At 36.2% G+C, this 21,915-nt stretch overlaps 3 protein-coding genes across 4 annotated transcripts; 1 reads left to right on the top strand and 2 right to left on the bottom strand.

Moving 5' to 3' along the window:
* Window positions 1–1,360: 1,360 nt before the first annotated feature.
* LOC117632352 (probable inactive poly [ADP-ribose] polymerase SRO3) lies at window positions 1,361–3,696 on the bottom strand. Its single transcript, XM_034365803.1, has 4 exons — window positions 2,528–3,696; window positions 2,171–2,412; window positions 1,973–2,079; window positions 1,361–1,860 (listed from the first exon to the last, which is right to left on the bottom strand). Exons 1-4 carry the CDS (start codon window positions 3,466–3,468, stop codon window positions 1,765–1,767), a joined length of 1,386 nt encoding a protein of 461 aa, XP_034221694.1. The 5' UTR covers window positions 3,469–3,696; the 3' UTR covers window positions 1,361–1,764.
* A 974-nt stretch (window positions 3,697–4,670) lies between these two features.
* LOC117616021 (KH domain-containing protein HEN4-like) lies at window positions 4,671–10,006 on the top strand. Of its 2 annotated transcripts, none has more exons than XM_034345221.1 (7): window positions 4,671–4,833; window positions 5,311–6,047; window positions 6,422–6,871; window positions 6,993–7,247; window positions 7,512–7,847; window positions 8,184–8,366; window positions 9,648–10,006. In XM_034345221.1, the coding sequence occupies exons 2-7, from the start codon at window positions 5,334–5,336 to the stop codon at window positions 9,789–9,791; spliced, it is 2,082 nt and encodes a 693-aa protein (XP_034201112.1). In that variant the 5' UTR covers window positions 4,671–4,833; window positions 5,311–5,333; the 3' UTR covers window positions 9,792–10,006. The 2 variants fall into 2 exon arrangements, with proteins under 2 accessions (XP_034201112.1, XP_034201111.1); XM_034345220.1 differs by having other exon boundaries at window positions 4,672–4,833; window positions 5,303–6,047.
* Window positions 10,007–11,015: 1,009 nt separating this feature from the next.
* Window positions 11,016–16,045, bottom strand: LOC117614371 (amino acid permease 6-like). The gene is made up of 7 exons (XM_034343167.1): window positions 15,785–16,045; window positions 15,415–15,648; window positions 15,194–15,287; window positions 14,496–14,710; window positions 14,180–14,322; window positions 11,840–12,067; window positions 11,016–11,679 (listed from the first exon to the last, which is right to left on the bottom strand). The coding sequence occupies exons 1-7, from the start codon at window positions 15,894–15,896 to the stop codon at window positions 11,254–11,256; spliced, it is 1,452 nt and encodes a 483-aa protein (XP_034199058.1). The 5' UTR covers window positions 15,897–16,045; the 3' UTR covers window positions 11,016–11,253.
* Window positions 16,046–21,915: the final 5,870 nt, after the last annotated feature.

The raw sequence follows: 21,915 nt of genomic DNA, 5'->3' as shown, positions 1-21,915 counted from the left end.
AAAAAAAGCTCACACAAAGAGCCTAAAATCTGAATTTTCTCCTTGTTTCACCTCAAGTAGCCTCCATAAGTTTTCTTCGTGAGTAAAATATCCCACATTACACCAGGGGGTTAGGCTTAACTGTATAAGCTCCTTTTCAGAAAGAATCAACAGTCACAAAGGCAAATTATCATATGTTACATGAGAACAGTTGGAAGTGGTGTCAACTATTTAAGGCACTAGATTAGTAGTAAAAGCAAATAATACCTGTAAGCAGCAATAGTTATACTAATCTGGCTTTATCTTTCTATAGCTCATAATTAGAATTTGATAGTTCTTGTTCACGGCTTACTCATGGGATTCTCTGGAGTTCTTTTATAACTAATAAAGCACAATGGCATTTAGCACAAAAACAAAAAATCTTCATAAATATTTACCTCTTACATCACTGCCTGAAACGTAGTTCAATCATCCAAAGGAATAGAAGACCTCAAAAGTCATTACCGCATTTAAATTTTAAGTTCAGATGAATGTGCTTGTACCTTTTTCTGGGGAAAGCCTACAGAAGCTCCAGTGCACACAAGTTCATCAACTTTGCATCTTACATGCTCATAAATTTTCAGCCATCCACGTCAAGCAACCGAAGAACTGAACAGACACTGAGTTTTCATCAAATATTTTCTCCTTAAAAGCAAATTTCCACATAAGCCATCATAACAGATCCACGTGCATACCACAAAAAATATATGTTAACAGTAAAAAAAAAAAAATTAAAAAAATATTTCAGTGTTTCTTATTTCCAGTGCTAAAGCCCTCCCTTATAAACAGTTTTACATTTGAACTTCTGATCTGGTTTATGAGTTACTTGAACATTACTTTCAAACCTGTATCAGATGCCAATTAACCCCACATCCTCTTAATCAAAGTCTCGAATCCACTCCAACTCAGTGTGTGCAAACTTAATACCCAAACACATGGATTCTAATACAGAAGCAACAGAAGCTGTAAATAGTGACCCATGTAAAATTGATGTCGACATAAAAGTCCATGGTTCCACTCTTTTAATAATCTACTTTGTAGTAGTGATAGAACACATGTTCCTGAAATTCTTTAACACCCAGTTGTTACAATTTAGAACGCATGTGGTTATAATTTAGAACGCATGTGGTGCGCGGTCACACACACACACACACACACAAGCCTCTTTAAATTATTAACCCTATCCACTTTAATGAAAAGGAATTTCACAGGAAGATGACAATTTGAATTAACTTAAAACAATTTTTTTTTGCTATGTCCTCAGTTCAGACAACGCTCACCGCACAAATACATGCACATGAGCACAAGCATCCACAAACACAGGAGCATCAATACATGCACATGAGTACAAGCATCCATCAAGTCTCATACTCGAGAATGTTTAAAATTCCATACAACCTTTTGGATATAGCAAAACCAATCTCAACCTCAGATGCCAGTTTCATAGCTAAAGGTGTAGCTACTAGGTACAAAAGATGTAGGAACACCCTTAGTTCAATTACATAACCGGAACTTCATTATTAACAAACAATGAACAACGCTTTTTTTTGTTGTGACTAAACTGGAAGCATATTTGCTACACATATGATAAGGTGAACCAAAAAAAAAACTACACGATCTTTTGTATGGTTGAACATTTTCACCCTAATCCTAATATGATTTCTAAGGAAAGATCATACATGGTTCTATCAATTGTATAGACCATGACAACACATTTCTATACGAAATCTAAGAAGAACCTTGCTTCTAGCCACGCAACTCCCGAATAACAGATGGCTTCAATTGGTCTCCAGTAACTGATCGAAACTGTCTTACGAAATCACTTTTTGCAAGCTTTCCAACCTGCATCAAGGTGCCAAAAGCAATTGACCCTTAGATTAAGTTTTCTTGTCCATATCTTCAGAGGAATAGACAATATGAATAATTTTCAACTAGTGAAAAGAAGGTTACTTGCCTTCAAGTCGCACACCAGAGAGGACAGTTCCTCAACTTTAGAAGGAGTAAGGTATTTCTGAACCCTCGAAACCAATGCGTCAATAGAGCAAAGTCTTCCCATTTGAGCTGAAAGATCCACAACACGAAACCAGTTTCCATAAATGAAAGGAAAATAACAAATTAAAATTAAAACAAACAAAAAAGGAATCATACATACCTGGCACACGAACAGATGATTTGTAGCTCACAACACAATCAGGAAGAACATGTCTATTCATATTGGTGGACCATACTACATACCACTTAGGATTCCTAAGATCATCTACACCCGTATCGAATTCAGTACTAGAAGGATGGCATTGTTGAGACCCTGCCTCAACTTTTTCAACATTGCCTAATATAACCCGGCACAAAATAGCATGTTTTTCGCTGTTATCATCCGGCTCCGACCGCCCAGCACTACACAATTCAACCCATTAAAACATCAATAATTGGAAAACCCGTATTAAGCACATATTCACTTACATGGACACAAATTTCATCCATCAAAAACCCAGATGAGACACATAATTACCTTAGGTGAGGTGCTGATAAATGTGACAGGTAAAGACCAACACCACGAGACTGAGGCCCAGAAACCTTGCTAGGCCCGCCAAAACCATGTGTCAATATGCCTCTTATTTCGCTGGCCGAAGCGCCGTACCAAGCATGAACCACATTGGCCACGCCCCGAGCCACCTTGGTCATCTCAACTTGCTTTTGAAAGACCTCGTAGCGAGCCCTATCCAACGGCCCAGTTCGAACACACTGATGAATTGAAGTCACAGCAGCCACTGGATCAACCCTTCTCATCCCTGAGAGAAACACCTGGCTCCCAACTGCGTAAGGCTTTTCTCCTTCTTTCAACAACTTCATATTTGGCCACGGTGAACTCTTGTCCACAATACGCTGCCGTATCGACGAGGTCACTTCGTCTTCATCGACGTCATCTGTCTTTCTCTTACCCAAAACCCGACCCGGGACGACAACCCGATTATCGATACTTCTCTTCGGACTATCCAGACTATCCGACCCGTCCTTTAAATCCTCGCAAACAAACGCCACAGGGAAAAAACACTTGCCGTTTTCGTCAATCCAAGCAATCGATCTCTGAGCTCCAGTGCCCGAATCAATCTGCAACATCCGCATGAAGTCAAACAAGAAAGTTGACCCGTCAATTTCAACGCTGACCACAGCCTTGCGCTCCACGAAACCCGAACGCAGAATTTCAATGACGTGATCCGGCAAGTCGTTCCAGGACCCGTTCTGGAAGAACATGACCCGGGCCGGAGCCGCGCTCCGCTTGAAATTGGAGGGGTAGTGGATCCGATTGCGCACGGAGCAACAACCCGACCCGCGACTGCAGACGCTTCTACGGCTCGCTGAAGAAGACGACGACGAAGAATGCGTCTGGGTCGGAACCCTAACGGTGACCGATTGGACGAGCTTCTTCTGTGTTGCGGCGTTGGCAGCCATGGATTCTAGAGCTTCGAGCTTGATCGAAATCGAAATGACTCACAGAAGTCAAGAAAACTCGGTAGAATCAGGGGTTTGTACGTCGGCGAAAAGCTTTTATGCGTGGAATTTGGGGGAGCCTGAAATTACCTAAATGACCCTTGAAGGCGGTTTGGGTTTGCGGCTTGTGTTTCTGTTTGCTTCGGCCCAAAGAAAATAAATTAAATGGAGAGAGAGAGAGAGAGAGAGAATAAGAGAATGCGTTGGAATTTTGATTTTGACGAGATTCGTTGGACCATTTTATAGTGCAGGACACAATCCTTGTGGCGCTAGGAAATCCTTCTGCCGTTGGGAAATGGATTGGCTTTTTGGAAATCTCTTGTGGCACTAGGAAACCGACCACGAGGGGACACATGCCGTACTTCATTTGCAAGATACAAATATGTAAAGCAATAGCCTTTATTAAAATACAAATAAACTATGTTCCAGCTTGCCATATGTAATTCTCATATAGGAGAAATGGCGTTTCATATTTCCTTCACATTTGAGGAAACGTAGAACGTCTTTTGACTTTAACACGATCTTAGCCATACTAAGCTTCATGGCTATGTGTCTCAACTTTCCTTATCTTAACAGTGATAAAATTTCTTCACAAATGAATATGTTATCTTAAGCGGTTAATTTTATTAAAAACAAGATGATTGTCTGAAAATACTCTTATTCTGATAAAACATGACTTTCTATGATACATTACAAAGATGGCCTAATTAGTACTCTTGTCCTAATGGGTCTATAATGATAAGTTTTCCAAGTATATGTATTTACTTTAGGTAACCAATTTTACAAGGGTCATGGGTCTACAATGATTGTTTTATCAAATCTTGACATATAATTAGTGCGAGAAGAAAATTGTTATATTATTGATTTAAAGAAGTATGAGAATAGAAAAACTAACTTATAATCTAGTCATATTTTTCTCTTGGAATTTAGAAGAGATACAAAATTCGAATCTCCTCCCTCTCGTCCATTAAAAAATATATATATATATAATTTAAAAATTAAAAAAATTTAAAAAAAAAAAAAACAAGTAAGAGTATTAGGTTAACAGTTCCTTGAAATATTTGGGCAAGCTATAAGGCCGAAGCCTTTGCTTATGTTGGGCTTTCAGGGTAACACTCAACAACAAGAATTCTACTGGACCGGGTGTTCCTTAACCAAAGGAAAAAACCAATCAGGTTCGCTTCATTAAGGATTTCGAACTTTCGGCTTCTCAAAAGCAAAACACTCCCTTGATTGGTAGAAGAAGCAAACAATGTCCCCTGAGTTGAACAAGTGCTGTTTCAACCCAAACTGAAACTCTGCTTCTTTCGAATCTTCCACAACTGGGTGAGTGCTTCACTTTCTTAATTAGCTGCTCATGTTTTCTCTTTTGCTTCTTCTTTTTTCAATGAAAGAAAACACAAATTCATGTATTTGGGGCAAAATTCAATTTCTCTGCAATTTGGGGCACAGCTCAAGTGTTTTGCAATTTGGGGCAAATTAGTGTACTTTATAGTATCTACATTTTCCCAGCTGCCAAACAGGAATTTTAGGGTTTATGTAGTCTGCTAGCTTTGTATCTTTTGTTGATAAAGTGTTTGCAACTGGATAAGTTAATGTAGGTTTACAGTGTTCTTGGGCATCGCCCATTAGCAATGTAATAACTGGGACACATCTTAGAGCTCTACTTCTTTAACATTCGAAGTTTCCATTGTAGATTTTCCTTTTGTTTGGATTTCTGATAGTTACTGCTTTACATAGTGACTACATATATATGATTTTTTATTTTTTTTTTGGGATTATGTGAAAATTACAGTGCAACAGGTCTGCCATAATTTAGGGTAGAAATGTCAGCTCCATTAACGCCTTCAAAGAGACCACATGATGAGAACCCTATAGAGCCAAATGGGAAAGGGAAGCTGCAAAAGTCTGAAAATCAACCTTCTAAACTCTCATCTGGCAATGCTGTTTTCAGGGTACTGTGCCCTGTGTCCAAACTTGATAGTATCACTGGGGATGGTGGCTCTTTTATATCACAAATTTGTCAAGAGACTCTTGTAAAGGTCAGAGTTGAGGAAACTGTCCCCGGATGTGACGAAAGAGTTATTATTGTGGGTTCTGATAGAGAGAATGATGTTGATACTGAGCATAGCAAGGAGGATGGTGTTGAAGGGGAAAATGTGGATGAAAAGCATGATGATACTAAGGATTCAAAAGAGAATGATGAAAATAAGGAATCTGTTCCTAATGAAGATTCGGAATCTGTTCCTAATGAAGATTCGAAATCTGACAACTTAACTCCATCTGTGAAGAAAGCTCTGCAACTTGTGTTTGAGAGAATAATTGAAGGGGAAACAGAGACTGATGGAGGGGACGAACAAGGTGAAAAGTCTTTGACATTTGTTTGTAGATTACTAGTCCTTTCGACTCAAGTGGGATGCCTTTTGGGAAAGGGTGGTAGTGTGGTCAAACAAATGTCATCTGAAAGTGGGGCACAAATCCGGATCCTTCCTAGAGATAAACTTCCATTATGTGCAACAGCTTCCGATGAACTAGTTCAGGTAACGTTGAATGACACTATTGTTTTTATACTGTCATCCATTCCCATGAAAATAGCTCATATTTCAGTGATGATATGAATGACCAAGTTGTAAATTGACTACTGGATTTTTGATATAATCAGCATGCCTGTCAAATTCTTAAGCAATTAAACATTGCAGATGAAATATTTAGCATTGGGTGTCTTTGTTTTGCTGTCAATGCGTAGTGGCTTTGGAACACCTAAGGGAACAACTAGAAAGAAGTATTGAAAAATGCTGGCTTGGAGCTTGGCAATAATTGTGCATCACTGTAGGATTTGGTTCATGTTTTTTATGTTGATGATTTTGATGCATAACATTCTGTACAGACGTCATATATCATAATTCTGCTGCAGGTTACTGGGGAAGTTGATGCAGTTAGGAAAGCTCTTGAATCTGTTTCTCAGCAGCTTTTGGAGAATCTACCTCGTGATAGTGACTCTTCCCTGTCCAATACTTCAGGGCCATCATCTCATTCAATTGGTCAATCTCTTCCTAGACCAGAAGTATATCCACCACCCAACCGTTCTCAAGGAGCACCATATAGTGATCAGCTTGGAGATGTTGCAGATTCACATCCTGCTGCTCATCCACTAATACCCAAATTCCATGGAAGTGGTAGGATGAAGCCTTCACAGGAAGTCCTAACTTTCCGCTTATTGTGCCATGAAGAGAGAGTAGGAGGTGTAATTGGAAAAGGTGGATCCATAATAAAGACGCTTAAGCAAGAAACGGGCTGTGAAATCAAAGTTATGGAAGGCGTGCCTGACTCAGAGGACCGTCTTATTATTGTATCTGGTCCTGCGGTATGATTTTAACATTTTCTTCTTCTTGGACACATGAGCTGTTTGTACACACAAAGACATAAAGAGACACACACGTACTCACAAACACAAGATAAGCTGTTTAACAAGTTAACTATTGCAGCACCCAGATGATAGGATATCACCTGTCCAAGATGCCGTTCTTCGTGTCCAGAGTAGAATATTCAGGGCTGCACCTAATAGCAAGGAACAATCCATGATGGCGAGGCTTCTTGTTTCCTCTAATCAAATTGGTTGTCTCCTTGGCAAGGGTGGTGCCATCATTGCCGAAATGAGAAAGTTATCTCGGGCGCATATCCGTATAATGGGGAAGGATCAAATTCCAAAATGTGCTCCAGATGATGAAGAACTTGTTCAGGTGCGTTTTCCTTAGTGCATGCGTGGTTCTGAGTTTCAAGAGGTTGGACATACCTCTATCTGGGGTATCATTATGTGAAGTTGCTGGTTTCGTGTTCTGAGTTTAATTATGGTGAACTTTATGTGGATTTTTTCATGTTTCTGTTAATATGCCAGTTGGTGTACTATCTTTGCTTGTATGTAAGTGTTCTTCATTGTGCCATATTTAGCAATCTTAACATTTTTACTCACTGTGCTTGTTGCTGCAATGTTCCTTTTCTGACAGATAAATGGAGAATTCGAAGCCGTTAAAGATGCTCTTCTCCAGATCACCACTAGGTTGCGGCATCACTATTTCCGTGATGCATTTCCTTCTATAAATTATCCTCCAAATCCCGCGTATTTGGATCAACCTCCATTTCAATCATATATGAGGAGGGACTTCTCACCTCCAGGAATGCATTCTAATTTAGGCATGCCATTTCACAAGTTTGATGCTGTTGGTGGCCCTCCTCCACATGGTGTTTTTCATCCCCATGATGATCGTGCTCCTTTTATGCACAATATTCATAGGTTAGGTGGGCCCCCGCATTTATCTGAAAGAAGACCTTGGGGTCCTCAGGTATTTAGCTGTTGTATGGCCTTTTTACACTACAGTTATTTATCTTTTCCCACATTTTTTATTTTTTGTTGAAAATTCTCTCTGTTGCTTCAAAGTTTTGCATCATATGTTTGTTGTTTCTTGAGATGACCTTGTTAATTATGTGTGGCAAAATGATGTGAAGTGTATGATAATTTGAAATGGGCGAAGCAAATTGTGCATAGTTTGAGTATAAGAAAACTGATATTGAAGAAGCAAATTGCACAACAACCTCTATGTACTAAAGAGAAGAAAAAACAGAAAAGGACAGTTGATTTATGTTGCTGATTTACTTTTCTATCCTGAACTGATCCACAGGGACATCTTGAGGGTGGTGGTCCATTAGGCCTGCCGAATTTTGCTCCACAAAGAAGAATTCCAGGATTTGGAGGAAGCCAGCCAGCTATAATAACCAACACCACTGTTGAAGTTGTTGTCCCTAGTTCCCTTGTTCCTGTAATAAATGGAGAAGATGGTGAATGCTTGAAGCAAATACGTCAGGTACATTCTTGATGTTACGACATTGACATAAAAGAACCATGGAGAATAACATATTTTAAATAAAGGGCTGCGGGGATACTTCAAAATGGAATGATAAAAATGAGCATGCTTTGCTTTTTAGTTATAAAATAAAGTTAATGGCTATGAATCCTGTAAGCATGTGGTAGTGTATGTCTGCTCGGCTAAGTTTTGCGCCCAGCTGATTGAAGTTAGCTCATAATCGTCCTTCGCCATTTCTCCTAATTCCATAAAAATTGCCTTTTCATCATGTTATTGGGGAATGCTTTGGGTTCATAGTCTATCTAGAATGGGCATGAAGAAATTAGTTGTCATGATAGAACCAATAAGGTGGCATAGAATAGATAGAGAAATGGAGAAACAAGGGAAGTGACTTTGAGAAAGAAAAAGGGACGAGAGAAAATAGAAAAGGGGAGGCCAGGGTTTCAATATACTCAAATTAGTATGTTCGAGTTTCATTCCTATGTTACATTAAGGCCTATTTATACAATAGAGCATCCAAATCCAAAAAGAAAGTTGGGAAACCATAATGTTAATAAGAATCAAACTCTCAAATCTAATGTAATACAAATTACCAGTATTTAAATAAAATTTGAAATCCAAAATGACATAAGTAAATTCTAATGAAATGTCTCCATAACCTTTTGTTTATTAGTATTTTTTTTTTCTTTAATAATGCAAGTTCATACAAGTTAATACCTCTGCTTGAGGTGTCATTGCAGTCCAGTTATGCTTAGGGCTGGAGCTGCTATTGATCATTTTCACCCAGTTGTTTATAGGAGCTGTCTAATGCATCAGAGGAAAAAGAAATAAATTGAGCTGTTTTACAATTTGCCAGTTAAAAGAAAAAAAAACAAACATAAAATCCGATCCCTGGCTTACTGTGTTCGGTGCCTGTTCCCAATTCTCTCTCTCTATTTGCATATGTTCATTTATTTTCATATTTTGCCTTCTTTGGGCGCCATTGCTTTTTTCAGCGAGGTTCATCGAAAGTATTTAAAGGTGTGATATGGATAGAGCTCATATTTTGTTGGTTCCTAGTTAGTTTGCATAAAAGAGAATATCTTGCTCTACGAAGGCTACCAAAGAAAGAGCATGTGTGTATTGGTTTTGCTTGCTTGATAAAATCAAATTCATAATTTTGTTGGAAGTGAGTGTATATAACATATGTTTTGATTATGTTCAATGTTTCTACAATTTCTGTTAGTAACAACATGCCTTGACATAGCATTATCACTTCTAACATGACCAACACTGTTCCAGATTTCGGATGCAAAAGTTACCATTACGGAGCCTAAGCCCGGAGCACTTGAAACTGTGATCATAATATCTGGAACACCTGAACAAACGCATGCTGCGCAGAGTCTTATTCAAGCATTTGTGATGAGTGAGACTGACTCTTCTTGATTTATGTTAGAAGGATCCCTTTTGGTGCCCATGAAAGTTAAAGAAAAGATTGCCTTCCATATACCAAATATGGGACAATGAGGTTGTAGTAAATTGCGAGGAATTTCTAATATCACATTCTAACCTGTTTTGTTTATCTGTGCATGTGTGGAACTTTTACATCCCCCCCCCCCGCCATTTTTTTAGAAGGAAAGGAAAAAAAATTTCAAAACCCAGTACAACTTGGTCTTCCATTCATTTGTCGCACAAGGAAGCTTTTGTTACTTATTTTCTGGTACATGCTTGAATATGAACAATCCCTTTCAATACGATTTGGCAAACATCGTTATTGTGTCTTGAAGTAAATGTCCAGGTCGGAAGCAATGATAAGGAACCAAAGCCATTGATAGATCACTCTCAAAACAAACTTTTGTAACCACCCATCTGTTCCTCATGAAACCAAGCTTTATCTACATTTATCTTAATGACATCGACGTCTAGTTTCATGAAAACTTTCATCCACAACTATGAACCATCTTTTTGAAGGTAATCGGCAATCTTAATTGAGAATTAGTGGGAGTTTTGAGTTTGTTTTCATGTTTTGCTAATTTATTTTATTGTGTTAAAATTGTTGGATATGCACAAGGTTGTTGGTTTATTTATACAAAGAGGTTGTTTATTTAAAATTTCAGATCCTCATTGTGATTATGTTATTGTATATGTACATGATGCATGTTTACTTATCAGAAATGACTATTGCAATGATTCGAAATCTTGACTTCCCCTATATTTACTAAACACAACACATAAAAATAGAATAAAAATGACGTGAATTTCACTTTAAAATTCGTAATCATACCTTCAAAATTGGGAACGGGATAAACTAGAGATGGTAATTGATTTATTTTCAATTCCTTAATTCCCCTATTAATAAGTTCCTCAATTCATAGCTTCCTTCATTCAAGGTAAGTAAACATGTAAGTTGAGTGTGGGTTATCGCTTGTTACACTAAGCTGTATTGTTTGTTCGTTATACCTGAGTAACCTGTTGGTATATAAATGGCATTTTGGGATGTGTCCGACTAATATGGTATTACTCCTGTATTGGTCACATGTGTTTTTCATATTTGACAGACTTGTTTTAGAAACTTTGTGCTTAATTAATTCTTGCTGCTAGTGGAATCTATGTATACTGTTGTAAATTTGTAATCGTCATTGCTCGAGTAGGTAGGTTTCTATATGCATCTATCTGGTAGTATTTCTCTCTTCCACCTTCTCTTTCTTTTGGATTTTTATTTTCTTCTTATTCCTTTCCTTTTTCGTTTGTTGAGAAATTACATTGTAACCTTGACCCAGTTTGATAGCTTCAAACTTTAGGAGGAACTTAAAAATACACACTTGAGAAGACTATGGTTTTTGGGAAATAAGTTAACTAATCACACACTACTCAAACCCTATATTAAAAGCTATATAGTAAGGCACTACTATTGCTCAGTTTGGAAGGGCTTGTACTTCTTGACATCTGTTGCCAGACCTTGAATTGCTGCAGCAGCTGAAACAAGTGATATTACCAAGCAAGCCCAACTCAAAATCTTCATCCAAGTCCATGTGAAGGAGAACCTGGGCATTTTAGTCCTTGCAATGTACATCTCTATTGGGAAGTAGACTGTCAATGGCCAGAAGGAGGCTGCTCCAAGCAAACCCAAGAAGTCGTTAAAGAAGGGGAACAACATGGCTAAGATTGCTGTCATCACCACATATGCAGTCCTCCACACCAATCTGAAGGAGTTGAAACAGTATGCCCCATGAAACGGAAGGTTCACTGCGTGCTCGCTGTTTATGAACTTGCTTTCGGGCCAGCGTTTGGCGCACTGGCTTTCGACAAACCCGAATATGGGCTGGCAGAAGACCTGATCACCAATCATCATGCATTGCTCGTATTAGTATAAAAAAAATATGTTATTTGTACTATTTAGCGTTCATTTATAATATGCAACTTCTTTTAGAGAAATGGTCCACAATATGTCAAATTTATAAGGTGTGCGTCTAATAAAATGAAGGCTAAAATACCTGGTAGGCTCCGATTAGGTGAATGGCGATGCAGATGTTGGCAAGATCAACTAACCAAAAGGGTTCATAGAATCCGAAACCGGTGAGGAAATTTCCAGGTGCATCGTTCCCAAATGCTGCATAGCCAACACAACCACAAAGGACATAGAACACTGTGGTGGTTGCAATGCCGATACTAGTTGCCCTCTTCATGGCTTTGTTCTCTGCCGGGGGTGATTTCAATGTGTCCTGCAATTACTAGTCCTTGTTAATTATGGCTTATCTTAATTCCTAGAAGCAGTGATTTCTATTAAGTTGTAGTTAATACAATAAGCACATATCAACGACTCTCATACAATTTTTCTTTAGTAGAACAGAATATTTCGATGCTTGAGACTTTCGAACCTCAGCATATATGAACAGAAATGGAAAAGCTCAACTTACCTAAGCTATGCCCCACTAGTATATGTTCATTATAATGTTTTATAAAATATGACCCGTTCTCCACGAAAACATTCCTATCATACCAAAACCAATCAAATAAAAACAGAAAAGAAACAAAACAAAACAAAAAGAAGACATGATGTTCAATCTTTTTTTTAAATACTTTTTTTTTTCTGGTTTAGAATTCATGTCCAGCTTTAAGATGCCGAATTCCTGACTGATAAAGGGACAACTTTGAGATTATTCATAGAAGAAAGATCTGACAATGACCTACCAATAGTTGGATGATAAGAGAAAAAGGATGGACAACAAGAAAAGTAGAAAGAATTGCTTTTTTTTAAGGCCAACTTATTCGGTGGCCCAAAGTTTGCTTTTGCGGTCCACCTTTGATGGTGCTCTAAGAATCTTTCTAAAGTGGGCTGTTCGGTAAAATAGTATAATTGAAAACCTATGTGACATATATATATATATATATATATATATATATATATATATATATATAACAAGTGAAATGAAAAATAAACACTTAAAACATGCTTTCACTTCTCAATCGAAATTAAAGGGGAAAAAAAAACTAATGGGATTTGTTTTTTTTTATTTTTTATTATACTAGAATGTAAGCTTTGACAATATATTCCCTATTCGTGATTTGAAAACAAAATTTTGTGAAACTTTTACTATATTTGTCTTTTTGTTATAATGGAAGAGTCGAGTTCTATCGGACCACTTCCCTTCCCAATCACTTCTTTTGCTTTTTTAGGTTCTTATCACGACAGTATAAGAACATGGGCATTCACATCCACATTTTTTTTTACTAGGTAAACTAAGGTAAAAAATTCAAAAACTAATATGCTTTGAATTAGATAAGACCGTATCATAATCAAAATAGAGTTAGGATATGAGTTGAGATGGGATTGAAATCAGGGTATGAAATTTCAACCTACTTCTCGACTCATACACCGACCCTATTATGATCTTCTAAGTTCAACATAAGTAAGTTTCTTATTTTCTTAGATTAACTTTCAATATGTCTATGTTAACACATTATTTTATGAACTCTCATGAAATCTAACAAATTAAAGATTTTAGAACCTACCCTTTTGTTTCGTGGTGCAATAATTTGTTCGTTTATATTTTTTTTATATAAGCTCTATAATATAAATGCGACACCCCATTGCTTCGAAAACTAGCAAGCTATGTCATGCCGACATTTAACATTTAATAAGGCACACATATCAAAGTTACGGCAGGTTTGGATATGGAGCCAAAATATTATGTTCAGATTTTGTGTTGAAGACAAAATAAACATGCTGCATGCATGTGAACCCCTCCCATATAGAAAACACATACATATGTCCTAGCAAGCCGCGTGTTTGTATTGTTTTGTTTGTTTGCTTTCCCCTTTAGGCAACACAAGCAAATGCCTAGGCAGGATGAGTTTTATGAGGCCTTGAGTAGCTAGGTCTAATGGGTTTCAATTATTTTTTCTTCCCCTTTTCTAAAATATAGGGTTTTATTCAATCTGAAAAGAAGAAGAAGAAGATAGGGGCTAATGATATTACAGAAAGTAATGATATTACATAAAGTAATATTACAAAGGCTATACACACACAATTTGAACACCGAGACACACATCACATAACACGAAAGTTGATGTGACATATAATATTATTAGTGATATAGTCCCACGGTATAAATTATTTATATCTTATAATATAAATGAATATTCTTAAAAGTATAAGATATCAATCATCTCGTTCATTTATGTTAGAATACGTGAATATAATATATTATCATGTGACTCTTTTCCCATCCCATATGATATTATGATATTTATGTTTGTGTGGCATACATATATAGACATAGCTTAATATATTAATAAGAAGATTAAGGTAAATATATAGGTAAGAGAGTTGCCTGTATTTCCACAAGCACGGTAGAATAAGCATAAGCAAAGGCAATGTCTCCAATGGCTTGGAATGTCTTCCAAACTTTATCCGAGGCTGACACATCTATCCCAACTGTTCCTCCAGTTAAGGTTGTCCTTGCATGTGGTCCAGCTTCATTGTCCATAAAATAATTTATCAATCCATCAGCATACCTTCTATATTAGCCACAAATTATTGAAACCAGATAGACAAAGTTCTTTGGAACCTATACAAAATCATCATCTCAATAATTTACGTTGTAATTTAAATGTTTTTTTTTTTTTGGGTGTGTGGGTATGAATTACCTATAACTTTGGCGACGGAGAGGCCAAGGCCTATGGAAGAATAGGCAAAGGACATGACGGCTGCGATGATTGAGAGCCATGAGAGCTTATGAAAGTTTGGGATTTGGCTGAGCAAGATTTGGATGCAAGCAAAGATGATCATAAATGGGTTATTTGATGTGCGACACTTCACATGATGTCCATGTTTATGAAAACAATTCGACCTCTTCACCGCCCTGCATGAAAGTTTACAAAAACGTTAAAGCTATAAATTCACCCAACAAAAACAAATAATAATAAAGAAACACACACTGAAAGTGGTTGTATTATTCAAATACAAAAGAATATTTATCATATTTCTTATATTGACGCATCATTTAACGAGTTAACTTACAAAACATATATATGTATTGACACATGATTTAGTGAACAAATATATTACTGTCATATGTATTTATTATTAATAAATAAGATCCAGATATGTATAGTAATGCATCATTTGAACAGTAAATTACGAGACAAATACGTATATTAAGGTGTAATTTGATGTAAAAACATATTATTGACACATCGTTTAGTGAACAAATATAATAAACAAATACAGGGAATCTAGTTTTTACACGAAAATTTTTAATATAGAAACAGAATTTCTCTATCATGAAAACACAATAAGTCAAAAAGGGGAAGTCATTATGTTGCAGATTGGAGCCGCTACTTACACCATACTGATGGAGGCAGTAATTGTGTAACCGATAGTAACACCAATGAGATTTCCATACTGAGCCAATCCACAAAGCTGCACTTTTCTGCCTCCTGCACAAAACCAAACAAACCCCAGATTACGTGACCATTAATATCACACCAACCTTCCCCCCAAAAAAACCACCTACAATTTCCGAAACAATAAACCAATAATAATTATACGAGAGGATAATGTTACCTAGATTGGCTCGTACAACATCCATGTAGGTGTAGTTTCTCTTGCCGTGGACAGGGTCAGGGGACCTGTAACAGTCGGCAAGGAGGGTGGAGGTGAAGTAGGTGATGAAGGAGAAGGCCATGAGAACAGCTGGCCCTGCAACCCAACCTAGCTGAGCTATGGCCCATGCCAGAGATAGCACCCCTGACCCAATCACAGCCGTTATGATATGTGCACTGGCAGTCATCCATGTCCCTTCACAAGTTCACAAACCAAAGTCATTCGGACGAGTTTAAATCTTATAAACAAGAACATAAATATATATTTCATATCAAGAAGTTGGACGAGATTCTGAGCTCAAATCTCATAAACAACAGTGTTGCTTTCTTACCAGTTCTTTTGGGACGACCGTCGTCGTCCAGATTCTTGCGAAAATCTCCATTTTCAACAATTCCTGGGTTGTGTTCCATGTACATGCTACTCTTCTGAAACTGCCCTGTCATCTCTTTCGCTCTCTCTCTCTCTCTTCTGGTTTTTCTCTGAGTTTGGTTTTAGGCAACTAGAGAGAAATGGTACTTCACCACTTAAAAAGGGTTTGGTGCTTGGGGTTATAGAAAGAGATGGGTAGGGAGGAGATAATATTTGAATCAGTGAAAAAGGAGGGGCTTGGTGGGACATAAAAAAGGTGATTGGGGGGTAAAATGTAGGGTGAGGACTAAAGTCAAAACCAAAGACTTGTGCAAAGCATGTGTAGTCAAAATGGTAGGGCAGGGAGATTGAGTCATGAACAAGATACTACTTCAAAAATTAATTAAAAAAAACATCTAAATGGCTATAATAGTAGGCTTGGGAGCCTAAGCCATAGCTAATGGGTTGGTTGGGTTGGAATTATTGGTAGGGTTTAATGCGCTTTATATGCACCATGGATGGTGGTAGGCTTAAATTGGGTATTTTGGGAACCCTAAGGCCCCCGGCCCCCACCTTGGGTGGTGTTTTTGGATTTCGTCCATCCATTTGGAGAGAGAGTTTTAATGGCTTCCATTGATTGTGGATTTTGAAAGTTAGTGAGTGAAAATCTCTCTGTCTCTTTCTCCTTTCTGTACATTATGCATAATAATAGTCTATTATCTCCACACTTGTGCTTTGGCGGTCCCTCTTGAGCGACTTGGGTTGGTCTCAGAGAATCCACCATTCTCCATCAACACTTTGAAAATATCACGGAATGTTATAGCACATGCTTTCTTTTTCTGGTTCTGTATCTGTATTTCATTGACCTCCATTGAATTGTTATGATTGTATCAAATGCTGCCATGGCCTGGGACTGCCGACTGTTCTCATCATATATCTATCTTCTAATAGGTTATCAATCTATCTTCTAATAGGTTATCAATCTATCTAGCCCACAAATTGAAGCAATAAGTTAGAACTTGGGATTGATGATGAATTATTAACGTACGTATCAGATTTGTCAAGTTGGACTATACATCAAATGAAAAATTTCTCAAATTAGGACTAGTTCGAGAGTGCTTCGGTAGGAAGTACCGTTCATAAACACTTCTGAAAGAAGTGCTTTTGTTAGAAGCACAATTTTTTTTAATACTAAAATTCCAGTGATTTCTTAATAAGCATTTCGATGTTCTAGTAGGTGCTTATATAAAGTATTGTTCTTTTAATTTTACAAACACTTTTAGTTATTCAAAAAACACTATCAAGCATGTAACGGCGTAACCTAAGTAATTAAGAGCAGTTGATCATGATCTTTTTACCTTATAAGTGGCTATTTTAAAAAGGAGAATCCGAGATCTAGTATTTGAATCCCCTCATCCTATGATATCGCTCGTTAAAAAAAAGGGCAATATTAAACATACCCTTAAATAATTATTTTGATTGATATATGATAAATGATATAAAAAAAAAATATTTGATAACTTATACGTGGGCAATGAGAATATATCTAGATTAATTTCAGGTATGAAGATTTGGAAAGGTAGATATTGATTTATCCATCGATTCTCTTTTCTTTTCATTTAGTTGGTTGGTCAAATATATGTTCATAAAGAATTAGCATTGTGTGGAAAGTAGATTCTCATTTTCATCCATCCTTGGAAGACCAAATTAGCAGAGAATATGTGCCTTTTTTTCCATTATTGTTGGTGCATGAGCTAAACAACATTGTACTTTTTCTTAAGGAACTCCTCTTTATCATGGAAACAGGTGCTAAACTGAAGTTTCCTTGTCAGCCATATGCTTTTTTGGCATGGATGACATTTTAAAACACACGTCTTTGTTCTCACAATCAATTATGAATTTTTTTTAAAATTTCTCCTTCGACTTTTCAGAATGCCATATTCTCATAGATATCGCTAATTGCAGAGCAAAGTGGGTATAGCAATACTGGAAATTAGAGTCTAAGCTGAGTTGATCTAAGACAAAAACTCTAGTCCCTTCTCTCCCGAAAAACATTCTACAACTTTTTTTTACTTTGAGGGGACGAAGCCATTGTTTTTCCTCCCCTCATCTCTCCTCCCCTTCTCCTCTTTTCCACAATTTTCAGGGATAAAAGGTTTTCCCTATTTGCCTGTAATGATTTTCCTCCACTCATCACATGCGAATATGTCTTATAGCATTTATGACTCCCTAAATTAGAGAGAATGATTGGAGTTTAAATTTTATAAAGAGCTCATAAAATAACTTTTATATGTTTTTAGCTAAAATTTAACTAAAAAATAAAGAGTATGATTGTGAATGTTCTAAGTACTCTAAAATGTTTTTTTGAGAGATAGGGGCTACTGTTTTCTGGATATGTTGTACTTCAAATATTGATTGTTTTATATTTTTCCGAGTACCGAATGCACAAATGGTATTTATCGGGCAGATATGCAAAGAAAATGACGTCTTCAGACTCCATATTAATTATGAGAAACAAAATGTATGCGTGGGATTTTGTAGGTATTATAACCATTAATGTCTAAACATTGTAACATATATATATATATTCTGCACGCAGATAAGGATGATATATTAGGTCAACAATCTTGTCGCCGACCTTGAGTGACTGATAAGTGTCAAAGTGTAATGAAATTTTTTAGTAAATTTGGTTTATCCTTTTTAAATTGAATTTTTCTTATCTGCATTATATTACTTTTTGTTCCTATTAATAAAATTCAATTTTTATAAATAAAAATTCATAACTAGAATCTAACTTATCAAGTTACCTTATTAAGTTCAACATCTGATTTATTATAATTTTTAGATTCTCAAAATACCTCTATTTATAATTCAATGTATTATGTGATGGTGTTTTAATTTTTCATTCCCCATATTATTGTGGTAATTCACTCCGTAAATTTTGTCTGCAATTAATTATCTGTTTAATTATGGGGTTGATTTCCATATACCTATCATATTTCATAAATGTTAATAATGTACCTATTATCTTTGGTTCCCGTTTTAATTTACCTATTTTTTCTATATAAATAATGTACCCTTTTTTTATTATAATAAATATATATCTATCTATTTACCTATCTTGTATTAGATATGTAGGTAAATTATGTATCGCCATAATTTTCCAATAGACAATTACCTAATCAATATTATTTTAGACAAAAAGATTAATTTGTATGTAGGTACGTATATATTATCATTGTTTAGCTATAATTTTGTTATTATTTAGCTAGTATGTATTACTGTATGTATCACATTATTATTTAGGTATTCATTGATTTCTTTTTTGTCAAAACGTTTGTGCAACACAACATTCAATTGAGTGATCTCTGCAACTAATATCTGAGTTGAGTGATCAAAATGTAACTTCGAGTATAGTTAAGGGACCATTGCTACGAATAACCCTACAATTTGTGTTCTTCCTTATCATTCATTCATATTTTGGTGCACAACTTTCCATTTTTAACGGTGTACAAACTAAACACGAGAAGGATAGAAAGTGCCTTTCTTGGTTCCTTACATCCCAACAAACATGATTTTGAAGCCAAACCTATCTCATATATCAATCATATAGATAATGTATTAAATTATAATCTTACCGAATTGATTTTTAAAATAGAAAAAAGAAAAAGAGACATCGAAACCAACCGCATCCATTGTCTTGTGCTTCGAAGATATTTTTTCACCATGGCACAAGCTATCATTAACTTTTGGAGCATTGATGAATAACACAACTGAGTACCATAATATCTAGACTAGAAAAAAAGCACTACAATATCATTATGCTTTCGCATTATTGCAAAAGTATTATAATTCATAAGATACAAGTTTCCATTAATTTTGGAGCACTGATTTATAGCAAACTTAAGTATTATAATGTCCACATAAAAGAACAAAAGTAGTATGTCTTCTACTGCAGCATTTTAATAGCAAATTGAGGCTTAATGTCAGGCATAAAATCAGAAACATGAGGATAAAATGAGCTCATCACTTCAAAAGTATAGTGTATTAGTGTGAATGGAAGAGATAGGTGGTGGGCAGACAGAAGAAAAAACAGCTATGCATGCTCACCAACAGTCCAAGCAATCCATGACCCCAGTTGACGATATTGTTCCTCATCCTTTTGTATTTCATCAGCTCACAAAATTTGACTCAGTTCTCTTTACATCTGTCCTTAGACAATGAACCTCCAGCGGGGGCGGTGGGAGGAAATTAGTCCAAGGGGTGCACCGAAAGAGAAATTATGTTATGAGGGACACTACACTACTTAGTCTAAGGATCAATTGCACCATTTTCACAAGCTTTACAAAATTGTGTTACTAAGTCAGTTAGCCAATGAGTCTTTAGGCAAGGGGCATGTGTCTTTTGTTTTCTGTCAATTTCGATTAGCTTATGTTGTTAAAAAGATGTGAAGATGGTGACAACCTATTAACTAAGTCAGTGAACCACTTTCACGAGTTTAATTCATGTTGTTAATTCCTTGAATAAATCCATCCGTGTCCACTTTTTCTAAATTTGTTGCGTGTTTATAGTTTATACTTGTATTTTCTATTTGTGAGTGTTAAAAGGTTGTAATCGCAGTTGTAGTTTGGTACGCTGAGGTATATGTTTGTTTTTTATTTGGGTTGCTGTTTTTTTGCCTAATTTCTTAGGCACTGTGTGGCTATGAGTGGAGGCACACCTTGTGCACTTGTTGTTGGTGGTGAACTTTTCCGTATTTGGATTAATCCCTTGTGTTTATTATATGCTTCCATATTGTATTAATAATATGTGGTTATTTATATTTGTATTGGTTCTTATAACTGACAACCTTTAGGTCCGAATTATAAATTATATATGTGATCTATCGCTTTTCTCTGGAAAATAAAATAAAAATCTATTCGCTTAGGTTGACTATATTGCATAGTTTTTCTATATTGTACTTCACTAGTGTACATTTAATGAAACGGTCAATTCAATTAGGATAAGTGTTACCTGTTTGTTAAACAAACAAATCAACGTCCTATTCTGTTAGTTAACAAAAACATTTCCTTGACCTAAAATTTAGACCAAAGTGGTATTAATGGTGATGTATAATATGGATCTTAGTTGCAGAAAATGAATGGACAAAAAGAGAATAAATGTTACACGATTAAGTTAAGAGCTTAAGACCCATCTTGAAATGGACCAATAAGAGAATGAGTGAGAGAGAGAATAGTCCAAGCCCCTCTCAAACAAATTGTGACCAATATTTGATGTCAAATCCTTTTATGGTCCATGCATGATCGAACAAAAGTTACACTAGAGACAGCTCCATTATATTCTTGCATGTAGAGCTTTCCACTATTTTTACTTTAATTTATTTTCTAATTAATTTTGATTTTGATTTTGATTTTTTTTTTTGGAACTTTTAGGGATCACGCTGGCACCTTCCTTTCTCATTTTGGAATAATGTACGTTTGCATTCACACACTTTGTCATCAAAATGCCAATCTAGTGCACACAAGGCCAAGGTCACTTTCATTTGAGATAGCTGTTGAGTTATTGATTATTTCAGAAAGAAATATAGAACATGTAGGCCTTCGTGTACCTTAGCTAAATTCTCCTCCTACACACAAAGAATGCATAATTTGCACATAGTTATTGAAGTTAGCAAGTTAGCACTTAGCAATTAGGTTGTGATGTCTATTGTGGGAGTGATTTTCCTCAAATATTTGCTTCCACATCTATTCTAAAGCTTTTCCAGAAGAAAGTTTGTAAGCTAATGGGAATGCGAGAACTAGCAGGCATAGTTTGTGCAGCTTCTATGTTAGAAGCAATTCAATTTTGTCTAATTTTTCCTCCTTTTATAAGTGAGGGGAATGGAGTTTAGGATCTCGAATATGATGTTATTTGTCACAACTTAAAAAAATGCATTTTACATCCACACTATGTTGGAGTTCGAAAGCAAATATCCCACATTGAGAGCAAAAGATTGCCATATATATACTTTGGACCCAAGTTATGGGTTTGGCTTTGGATAGTTGGAAAATAATTATTATTTGTCAAAATTGGGCCTTGGGCCTTTTGGGCTCTAGGAAAGGAGACATTGCCAAA

Source organism: Prunus dulcis, chromosome 1 (assembly GCF_902201215.1).
Source record: "Prunus dulcis chromosome 1, ALMONDv2, whole genome shotgun sequence".
NCBI classification, from domain to species: domain Eukaryota; kingdom Viridiplantae; phylum Streptophyta; class Magnoliopsida; order Rosales; family Rosaceae; genus Prunus; species Prunus dulcis.
Note: the sequence above shows the minus strand (reverse complement) of the source record. Positions and strands in the feature narration are given on the sequence as shown.

What these genes read in the sequence shown, in the direction of transcription:
- LOC117632352 (XM_034365803.1), bottom strand. Translation starts at nt 3,468, where the DNA reads ATGGCTGCCAACGCCGCAACACAGAAGAAGCTCGTCCAATCGGTCACC. An exon ending in TTATCAGCACCTCACCTAAG is followed by an intron (nt 2,413 to 2,527) that starts GTAATTATGTGT and finishes TGAATTGTGTAG; the next exon opens with TGCTGGGCGGTCGGAGCCGG. An exon ending in ATCATCTGTTCGTGTGCCAG is followed by an intron (nt 2,080 to 2,170) that starts GTATGTATGATT and finishes TGGATCTTTCAG; the next exon opens with CTCAAATGGGAAGACTTTGC.
- LOC117616021 (XM_034345221.1), top strand. Translation starts at nt 5,334, where the DNA reads ATGTCAGCTCCATTAACGCCTTCAAAGAGACCACATGATGAGAACCCT. An exon ending in CTTCCGATGAACTAGTTCAG is followed by an intron (nt 6,048 to 6,421) that starts GTAACGTTGAAT and finishes ATTCTGCTGCAG; the next exon opens with GTTACTGGGGAAGTTGATGC. An exon ending in ATGATGAAGAACTTGTTCAG is followed by an intron (nt 7,248 to 7,511) that starts GTGCGTTTTCCT and finishes CTTTTCTGACAG; the next exon opens with ATAAATGGAGAATTCGAAGC.
- LOC117614371 (XM_034343167.1), bottom strand. Translation starts at nt 15,896, where the DNA reads ATGACAGGGCAGTTTCAGAAGAGTAGCATGTACATGGAACACAACCCA. An exon ending in TGTTGTACGAGCCAATCTAG is followed by an intron (nt 15,288 to 15,414) that starts GTAACATTATCC and finishes GGTTTTGTGCAG; the next exon opens with GAGGCAGAAAAGTGCAGCTT. An exon ending in CCGTGCTTGTGGAAATACAG is followed by an intron (nt 12,068 to 14,179) that starts GCAACTCTCTTA and finishes TAGTAATTGCAG; the next exon opens with GACACATTGAAATCACCCCC.